Raw genomic sequence first — 10760 nt, forward strand, 5'->3', positions numbered from 1 at the left:
GTTAATGGGTTGGCCTTAAAGAAAATAACCAATATATATATATATATATAGTTTGAAGTTTAGACGATGGACCTAAACTAGCCTAGTTGGTTACTAGGAATGAGCGATTCAAATGGAAATTACGTGCGTAATGTTGGCTCTTCATACTCCCCTTTTCTCTGTACCTTGATTGATACTCTGATGTATTTTAATTTACAATTCATTCCTTCATTACATGCCTAATTAAACCTTTAATTTCTACATTTCAATGGCTTTAACCAATTAAAGAAACAATTAGATGAGATGACAACTTTAAAAATCTAATTAAGACATCGTTTATTTTACGAAAATAATTGGAATTAGAAAGAATAAGCATATAGAATGTTTTTAGTCCATGAGGAATTAGGGACTAATACACACTAACTGAAGAATCCCAAAACGGATAGCAAGTTACAAATTCTGTCTCGATAGGACGTACATGTATTTTATTTCTATTACCATGAAATTCATAAATGAAGTAGTTAATGGTGGAGCTACCATTATCCTTTTTGTAGTGACCAATCTTAAAGTATTATAGGGTCCTTAAAGAGATTATTCTTTGAAGCAATTGAAGAAGAAGAAAGTTTTTAGTGATACTACAAAAAAATGGCAGCATTTGTGAAGAGTTTTTTCGTCTTTTGGGCCTCATGGTTTCTACTATTCTCTGGCTTTCATTGCTTGGCTAAAAAACGCACCCATTTTGTGGTAAGTACAGTCTCTTCCCTCCAAATCCTCCTTTACCATGTTCTGTTTTAATAATATGCTTAATTTTAGGTTTGTATGCATGTATGAATGTATGTACATATATATATATATATATATATATAGGTGAAGGAAGCTCCATACACAAGACTCTGCTCCACAAAGGAGATATTGACTGTGAATGGAAAATTTCCAGGACCAATTCTAAGGGCTCGCAGGGGGGATACAGTCTATGTTACCGTTCGCAACAAAGGACGACACAACATCACCATTCACTGGTATGTATTCAATCACATGTGTATCTCCAACAATTCGCATAACAGATGGTTGATTTTGTTGCAGGCATGGAGTGAAACAACCTGGCAATCCATGGTCAGACGGTCCTGAATACGTCACACAGTGTCCAATCCAACCTGGCGGGAAATTGAAGCAGAAAGTCATATTTTCAACGGAAGAAGGTACCCTATGGTGGCATGCTCACAGCGATTGGTCACGAGCAACCGTCCATGGCGCTATCCTTGTCCGTCCCAAGAAAGGAACTACTTTTCCATTCCCCAAGCCTGATGCAGAGGTGCAAATCATTTTAGGAGAATGGTGGAGGAAAGACGTAATGGAGGTTCTGAAGTTATTCACAACAACAGGAGGAGCACCAAATAATTCTGATGCTTATACTATTAATGGTCAGCCTGGTGACTTGTACCCTTGTTCAAAAGCAGGTACTGATTACTTGTCTCCAACCATGCCTTTAACTAGTTAAATCAATGCAAAACAAGAAAAGCTTCTCCACCAAAACCCATCAGCATTAACTGTCAAATGAAACCATTAACAGTAAATCCCCATAGCATTCTTTGTAATTGGAAATTTCTCATTCTAATTGCAGAGACATTCAAATTGATGGTGGATCATGGGAAGAGTTACCTACTTCGGATTGTAAATGCTGCAATGAACAGCATTCTCTTCTTCGCCATTGCAAATCACAACATCACAGTAGTTGGGATAGATGGTGACTACACAAAGCCCTTATCAACAGATTACATCACAATAGGACCGGGACAATCCATGGATGCCTTGTTACATGCCAACCAAACTCCTGGTCACTATTACATGGCTGCTAGGGCATACTCTAGTAACGCTAATAGCACCTTCGATAACACCACAACCACAGCAATTGTACAATACAATGGCAACTACACTCCACCTTCATCTCCTCTGTTACCCTCTCTACCAGCCTATAATGACATAAATTCTGCTTTTAACTTCAGTGGTAGCATTAGGAGCTTAAACAGTAAAGACCATCCAAGTTCCGTTCCAGTGAACATCACCACTCAAATTGTATCCACTGTTTCCATCAACTCATTCCCGTGCCAAGAAAATCATACCTGTGAAGGACCAAATGGAACAAGATTGGCAGCTAGTATGAACAATATAACCTTTACGAACCCGTCAATTGATATACTAGAAGCTTATTATAAGCATATAAAAGGGGTGTATGGAGAAAATTTCCCAAGTTTTCCTCCACTGGTGTATAACTTCACAGCTCAAGATCTACCTTTGGAGTATCAATTATCGAAACGGGGGACAGAAGTAAGAGTATTGCCCTACAATTCAACAGTGGAAATGGTGTTGCAGGGGACAAACTTAGTTGCTGGAATTGATCATCCTATGCACTTACATGGATACAGCTTCTATGTAGTTGGATGGGGGTTTGGGAATTTTGACAACAAGACGGACCCTTTAAGCTACAATCTAATTGATCCTTCTTTTCTCAACACAGTCATTGTTCCTATAAATGGATGGGTAACTCTTAGATTCACAGCAAGCAACCCTGGTAAGTCACTGCTCCTAACACATAAATATCATTCATGATCCTAACATTAACTATCTAAATTTCACAGGAGTTTGGTTTATGCACTGCCATTTCGAGCGTCACCTAACATGGGGCATGGAGACGGTATTCATCGTCCTTGACGGCAATGATAGCACATCAAAATTACTACCTCCACCGCCGAACATGCCTCCATGCTAAAGCGGCGTCAAATTTGTTGCTTTTTGTGGTTTTGGCTCGACTTATATAAACAGTGAATCTGTCACAGGAATTTTTTAGTTTAACTGGAAAATATGTGAGTCGAACCAAGTTATTTTTATGGGTTTGAAGTAGAATTTCCATTCCCTTCAATGAATACCAAGCATGTCTCTTGGCTTCCTTCCTTTGTTTTGCGAAAAAATCACAAAGCTTCTGAATAAGATTGTGCTCAAACAGCATTTGTGTGAAAACTGATATCATATTTACTTTAATTATGATGAAAATGTTAAAATTAAAGATTAACAACATAAACCAACTGACAGTGGGGCATTTCGACGAACAGATTGTGATCGCTTCGTCTGAACTTTCTGGCTTTACTCGTACCAAAAAAAAAAAAAATTGAGCTCCAAAAATTTAAAAAAAAATCAAAAACCACCTAACCTGATACACTTGGACTTGAAGCATCACAATCCTGACTGATAGTCGCGAGCAAATCTTCGTTGTCGTTTTTGTTTTCACTATTTCCAAGCCGCAGCCAAGGGAGAGGAAGGTTTGAAGTTTGAACAGAGCTTACAACTAATCCGCAATCGAGAAACCGATCTGTAACTGTGGTTATTCAATGTTTGGTTATGATTTCGGATACAATTATGATTTTAGTAAATATTTGGATATTTTTGTAATTATGGTTTTTTCGGTTATGGTTATGATTATAACCCAAAAAACCGAATAATATTAATATATATAATATATATCGTAATATGATATAATATTAATATATATATATATATATGATATATTATATTATAAGTGTTACATATTGGGATATGAGACTATTGGGATGTCAAGTAGTATTTACAAAACTCTGATTATATCTTCGTAACAAATTATAAATTTAAATACCAATTAACATTTTTTTTGAAACATAGATACCAATTAACCTAATCATTATACAAATTATAAATTAATATTGATTAGATGAAACTCATGGTGGCTTTATCATTTTAAAATTCATATAAATTAAGATTGATTATTATTAAAGCGAAAGTGGGGAGACATCTTCATGTATGTTTTACTTCTTTCTTTTTTTTTTTTTCTTGATGATATTATTTCTCTCAGTCTTGTAAATTTATTTTTCTTTAATTGTGATGAGATAATATATTTATTATCATTATCATTAATATTTATCAAACTTTGTTACATGGAGTTGGAGTCGATCATAGGCTATTTCTCACTCTATCTGAGATTTATTCATACTTTTTTCATTTCTTCAAAAATCGAAAACCGATCCGATCCGATCCAATCCGAAAAATATGATTATTTCGGTTTGGTTATCCGAACATATATGGTTCGGTTATGGATTTTAAAATATCAAACCAAATCGATTAGGACATTTCGATTATGGTTAAAAACTGAACCGAAAACCAAATGGACACCCGTACTTTGCACCGGATTTTCCACTTTCAAGGCATATGGTAATATGCTATGACTTATGAGGCCTTATAATTAGGCCCGTAGAAGTTTTTAGTAATTGGGCTAATTAAGCCCATAAAAATTTTCGTATTTGGGCTAATTTGTGTTTTTTTGTAATGCGGCCCATAATAAGACTGACTGGTGGGCTGGTGACAAAAAGGGCATGGCCCAATTGACATTGTTACATTTCAATCCCAGCTCTTGGGATTTTTCAGTTAAATTTTTTTTTTTTAACATTTTGTCCGTATTTTCAAAATTGAAAAATGGAGCTTTTTTTTTTTTTTTTTTTTTCTTTTTTTCTTTTGACACTCTTGTAATAATTTATTTGGCATATAATGTTCACTTTCAATTATTTAATGATATAGCATCATGTCGTTGTTGCAAACAACGACACTGTCTTGTCTTTCTCAATGTCGCTGTTATGAACAGCGGCAATACCAAACATTGTTGCGATGACAAATAAGGAGATATTAGACCTATTCTTCTTGGACTGATGATGAAATGTATTAGTAAAATGTATTGCCAAGTGGCTAATGATAAAATGGTAAAATGTGTTTCCAATTGCCAAGTGGCTTCTAAGCATGACAAGGATCTTTGCAACATCTGCATTAGTGGTTTTATAAATTGGAAAGGACATCTTGAATAGAAGGGAGATCCAAGAACAGAAGGTATGTGTAGACACAAAAAAATTTGCAGCCCAATTAAATAAAATAGTGGGCTCTAAATTAAAATAATTTATGAAGCCCAAAATATTGTTAAATGGATAAAATCTAAGATAAATACAAATCAAATCAAATTCAAATAAAATAAAATTAAAGGGATAATCATTGATTAAGTGATTTCTCTACAATACCCTTAATGTCAAGGGTTAAGGCCAAGGGTACATAAGTAAATTCCACTTCTCCCTTTGCCTATAAATACCAAGCTCATTTGGAAAAAAAAAAAAAGAGGAAGAAGAAGAGGAGGAGTAGAGAGAAACTATATAAAGACTCTCTCAAATTTCTTCTCTAAATCCGGAATTCTTAGAATTCCTTCAAGTCTCAAATCCAAGTCAAGTCCCGGAAGTGAAAAGTCCAAGTTCTTTAAATCCGGAATTCTTAGAATTCCTTCAAGTCTCAAATCCAAGTCAAGTCCCGGAAGTGAAAAGTCCAAGTTCTTTAAATCCGGAATTCTTAGAATTCCTTCAAGTCTCAAGTCTAAGTCAAGTCCCGGAAGTGAAGTTCAAGTTCTCTAAATCCAGAATTCTTAGAATTCCATCAAGTCTCAAGTCCGATAATCAAATCCCAAATTCAAGTCCAACACTCAAATCCAACTGGATTTTATTACAAATTCGTAGAATTTGTTTGAAGCACTCAACTAAAAATCAGAGGATTCCGTATTCGTGTGGAATATGTCAAAAGAAGAGATCAAGTCCACTTTGATTTTAAATATTTGTAATTTGTATCAAATTTTAAGTGTATTTTAATTTACACTGAGGAATTTGGTGTGTACAAATTTCTGGCACGCTCGGTGGGACACTCTTCTCCTCTCATCTTTTAGTTGAATTTATTAAATTCAGTCTAAGTCAAAACTATGGAATCCACGATTCCTTCAAAGGAGATTGATGTCACTGATGACGTCTCTCACGCAACTCGTACGCGAGTTAAAGCCGGAGAATCACAATTGTTTTCTCCTCTTAAGAAATTCTCAAAAAAGGGTCAAAAGAAGTCTCATGTGAGTAAATCTAGATCCAAATCCCTTCAAATCAAAGATGAAACAAAAGAGGCGGAATATGTATATTCTAGCTCCTCGGGTGATGAATCCGAGTCCAAACCTCATTCCGTGAAGTTGGCATCACGGAAGTGGGCTGATTACACCTCGTATTCGGAGTCTGAATCCGAATCCAAATCTCTCAAGTCAAAAGGAATGGAATATGTATATTCCAACCCCTCATATGAGGAATCCACATCACGGAAGTGGGATAATTACATCCCAACGTCGGAATCAGATATTCCTGTGCCGGTTATGATGACCGAGGCAACAAGTTCCGAAGATCAGGTGAAACAAATGAATGTCACCATTGATCAATTGACAAAGTCCTTAAAAGAGAAGGACAAACAAATTGCTGCACTCATAAACCGATTGGATTCCTTAGGACCAATCACGGAACCGAGCCGTGAAACCTTTGTTTCACGAGAAGGTAAAGCTCCAGAAAGTTCAAATTCTCTTAAAGCTCAACAAAAGCAAGAAGAGCAAGATCGCTTGACAGCACAAAATGCTCTCCGCGATTCGACCAACTTATCTGTTGCTTCACTCTCTGTGAATCAACTCCAAAACATGATCGTAGACACCATTCGAGCTCAGTATGGTGGAGCCCCACAATCATCTCTAGTGTATGCAAAGCCATATAGTCGCCGGATTGATGAAATCCGCATGCCATGGGGTTATCAACCCCCTAAGTTCCAACAATTTGATGGGAAGGGCAACCCAAAGCAACATGTTGCTCATTTCATCGAAACTTGCAATAATGCGGGTACATTTGGTGATTCCATGGTGAAACAATTCGTGCGTTCCCTAAAAGGAGCTGCATTTGAATGGTATACTGACCTTCCAGCTGGTTTTATTGAAGGTTGGGATCAACTTGAGCGTGAGTTTCTAACTCGCTTTTATAGCACCCGACGGACAGTTAGCCTCCCGGAACTCGCAAGAATGAGGCAGAATAAAGAAGAAGCTGTGGTCGAGTATATTGAACGTTGGAGGAACCTTGTCCTAAATTGCAAGGAACATATAAGCGAAAGTTCCTCCATCGATATGTGTGTTCAAGGAATGCATTGGGGGTTACTTTACAATCTTCAAGCTAATATGCCACATTCCTTCGAGGAACTTGCAACCCGAGCTCATGACTTGGAAATCCAAATAGCAAGGCATGGAAGCCATTTGCCAAGTGACCCTCGAGAATTAAAGAAAGAAGTGAAAAAGGATTCAAAGCCTTCACGGACTAAAGAATCCATGGCTGTTACTACTGACCCAGTTAAGATTTCTACACAGAAATCTAAATCTAAATTCGAGTCCAAGACTCGTAAAGATCAAACTCAAGTCAAGGAGCGACCAACCTTGAAACAAATGCAAGAGAAGGAATACCCATTTGCGGATTCCGAAGTGTCTGGGATTCTAGACCAATTACTTGAACAGAAGCTCATAGAGCTTCCTACTTCAAAGCGGCCGGAAGAAATTGGCCAAACTGATAATCCTAAGTACTGCAAGTATCATCGGATCATTGGTCATCCGATTGAGAAATGTTTTGTCTTCAAAGACATAATCATGCGGTTGAATAGGGAAAACAAGATCGATCTCGATCTTACTGACAATGTTGAGGTCAATTGCGGAATGGTGGCTTTTGGGTCATTTGACCCCATTCCAATATCAATGGAAGCTCAAACGATGCCCTCGTCCATAACTAACGAGGAATCATCAAATATAGAACTGACTGCTGAGCTTCCTGAAGGAGCTGTAAGAGTCCAGTTCATTGTAGATGGAGAAGCCACCACTGTCTATGCATATCCCGGAATGCCGAGGCCACAAGCTCCAAATAGGCCAACGTTATATGAAATCATGACGGATGATCTGGATGTGTGGGATTCACCACCAGAAATGTATGATTCATCTTCTGAAAGTGAAGATGAAGGTTGGATAGAGGTGAAAAGTAAAAGACAATACTCTTCACCAATCCGGTCTCTTCCAAGTCCAATACCTATTCTCGGAAGGAGAGAAAATAAAAAATCTCGGTCTAAGAATCGATTAAGAAGAAATCGAAGAAAGACACATGTTGAGGTTGAGAATGAAAGCACTCATTCAACTCCCCGAAAGAAAGTAACTCTTAAGGAGTACTTTCCGAAAGATTACTTTCTAGATGAACATATGACATCATATGTGATCAGTGCAATAGACTCTAAAGAGTCACATGAAGAAAGAGATGGTTCTAAGATGGAAGCCTCAAGCATTGAGAAGAAAGGAGTTGTTATTTCACTCCAAGAAATTCCCTCTGACATGAACATCTCGGAAGTCCTTGAACTCCCAATAGATACTCGTTTGGCGCTAGTTCAAACACTGCTCAATCCGGAAGAATACAAAGGGAAAATATTTTCCCAAATAAGAAAAGTTAGTCCCGGTGATTGTATGGCAACAATTACCTTTACGGACGATGACTTACAGCTTGGGACGAGACTTCACAACAGGCCACTTTATGTTAGTGGAATTATTCGAGAACACAAAATATCTCGAATCCTCATTGACTGTGGATCTGCTGTAAATATTATGCCGATTCATACAATGAGAAAGATTGGAATCTCAGTGAATGAGCTTTCTAAAAGCAAACTCACAATCCAAGGTTTCAATCAAAAAGGACAACGTGCCATTGGCACAGTCCGGTTAAAGATTGAGATGGATGATTTGATATCATCAGCTTTATTTCATGTAATCGACTCCAAAACATCCTATGAATTACTTTTGGGACGTGTTTGGTTACATGAAAATGGAGTAATTCCTTCAACATGGCACCAATGCTTCAAGTACAGTCGAAATGGCAAGGAAAAATGCATTGTAGCCGAATCAAAGCCATTCGCAAGTGAAGAATCTCATTTTGCGGATGCAAAATTTTACCAAAAGGAAGATATGCCCCAAGAAGCCCTTCCAGTGTTGATTCCGGAATCAAAAAATGACGTAAAAGATGACTCAATTGAGGACATCTTATCAAGAACCTTTGTAAAGGAATCATCAAAAATTGAGTTGTCAAAGAGAGATGTTGACATTCTCAAGGAAGACCTAATCCTTCCGATTCCTTCTATTGGGAAAATTGTGGACTTAAATTCTATACAAGAAAATGCCGAGGAAGCTGAGCTTCCTAAAACTTTGGGAAACCACTCAAATGGGTGGTTTGATCCACGTGTAAAGAAGCTCATGGAGAACGCTGGATACGGAAAAGGGAAGCCATGCAAACTTGGCGACCTTGATTCCGTTCTGTCTAGTGGAAAAGCTCCGGTGATAAATAAACAAGGAATATCTATTCCACAACCAAAACACGGATTGGGACATGAATCTCGTGACTCACACCCTATCCGAATTAGAGCAAAGAAAGCATCGGCCAATCCAATCATGATACAGATTTTTGAGTATAATGATGACAAGCCCGTAGAGCCTCTTGCTCAAAGCCAAATACAAAAGCAAAATACTCGAATTTCAGTATTTGAACGGATTGGTGATAATCCGTCAACATCAAACCAAATGGAGTCTGTACAAAAAGTCTCTGTATTTTCTAGGCTTGGGCCAAAAGTCCAGAAAGAGGATCCGAAGAAACGAAGGAGACAAAGACGTCGTAGACGTAATGCTCTAGCTAAAGATAAAGGTAAAAACAAGGTGATTGTTTCTGTCAATCACATCACAATTGAGGAAGTGACTGAAAAAGAATTCAGTTCCGACTCATCTTCTGATGAAGAACCCATATCGGCACCATCTACCTTAGAAGATGGGGGGCAAGCTACGGTTGATGAACTCAAGGAGATCAATCTAGGAACTGAAGCTGATCCAAGGCCAACGTTTGTAAGCGCACTTCTAAGTCCAGAAGAAGAAACAAAATACATCCAGCTTTTGCAAGAATATATGGATGTCTTTGCATGGACTTACAAAGAAATGCCAGGACTAGATCCAAAGATTGTTGTCCATCACTTGTCTATCAAACGTGGAGTACGTCCCATAAAACAAGCTCAAAGACGATTCCGACCGGAATTAGTCCCGAAAATTGAAAATGAAGTCAATAAACTTATTGAAGCTGGATTCATTCGAGAAGTTAAATACCCGACATGGATTGCCAATATTGTCCCAGTGATGAAGAAAAATGGGCAATTACGGGTCTGTGTTGACTTCCGAGATTTAAATAAAGCATGTCCAAAGGATGATTTTCCATTGCCCATCACGGAGCTAATGGTTGATGCAACTACCGGACACGAAGTGTTATCCTTCATGGATGGTTCGTCTGGATACAATCAAATTCGGATGAACCCAAAGGATGAGGAATTCACTGCATTCCGTACTCCAAAAGGAATATATTGTTACAAAGTTATGCCTTTTGGATTGAAGAATGCCGGAGCCACATATCAACGTGCCATGCAGAAGATCTTTGATGATATATTGCATAAAAAGGTGGAATGTTATGTGGACGACTTAGTCGTAAAGACCAAAAACCGAAAAAATCATTTAGATGATTTACGGGTTATCTTTGAAAGACTTCGTCGATTTCAATTAAAGATGAATCCTCTCAAGTGTGCCTTTAGTGTCACTTCTGGAAAATTTCTTGGCTTCATCGTAAGGCATCGAGGTATTGAAATTGATCGAACAAAAATCGATGCCATTTTAAAAATGCCAGAACCGACTAACTTACACGAGCTAAAAAGCTTGCAAGGGAAGCTCGCGTATATTAGAAGGTTTATTTCAAACCTTGCTGGACGATGCCACCCATTCAATAAGTTGATGAAAAAAGACACTTCTTTTAAATGGGATGATACTTGTCGGAATG

The 10760-nt window shown here is 37.7% G+C and overlaps 1 protein-coding gene across 1 annotated transcript; it reads left to right on the top strand.

The window, feature by feature from the left end:
* The first annotated feature begins 297 nt into the window (after positions 1–297).
* Positions 298–2880, top strand: LOC120016378 (laccase-15-like). Its single transcript, XM_038869117.1, has 5 exons — positions 298–723; positions 847–998; positions 1063–1436; positions 1601–2548; positions 2616–2880. Exons 1-5 carry the CDS (start codon positions 625–627, stop codon positions 2744–2746), a joined length of 1704 nt encoding a protein of 567 aa, XP_038725045.1. The 5' UTR covers positions 298–624; the 3' UTR covers positions 2747–2880.
* The last annotated feature ends 7880 nt before the right edge of the window (positions 2881–10760 follow it).

This window comes from Tripterygium wilfordii, chromosome 15 (genome assembly GCF_013401445.1).
Source record: "Tripterygium wilfordii isolate XIE 37 chromosome 15, ASM1340144v1, whole genome shotgun sequence".
In the NCBI taxonomy this organism is placed as follows: Eukaryota; Viridiplantae; Streptophyta; class Magnoliopsida; order Celastrales; family Celastraceae; genus Tripterygium; species Tripterygium wilfordii.

Excerpts from the sequence above, each read along its gene's own strand:
- LOC120016378 (XM_038869117.1), top strand. The coding sequence starts at position 625 with ATGGCAGCATTTGTGAAGAGTTTTTTCGTCTTTTGGGCCTCATGGTTT. Across the intron at positions 1,437-1,600 it reads GTACCCTTGTTCAAAAGCAG|AGACATTCAAATTGATGGTG; the intron begins GTACTGATTACT and ends TTCTAATTGCAG. Across the intron at positions 2,549-2,615 it reads ATTCACAGCAAGCAACCCTG|GAGTTTGGTTTATGCACTGC; the intron begins GTAAGTCACTGC and ends TAAATTTCACAG.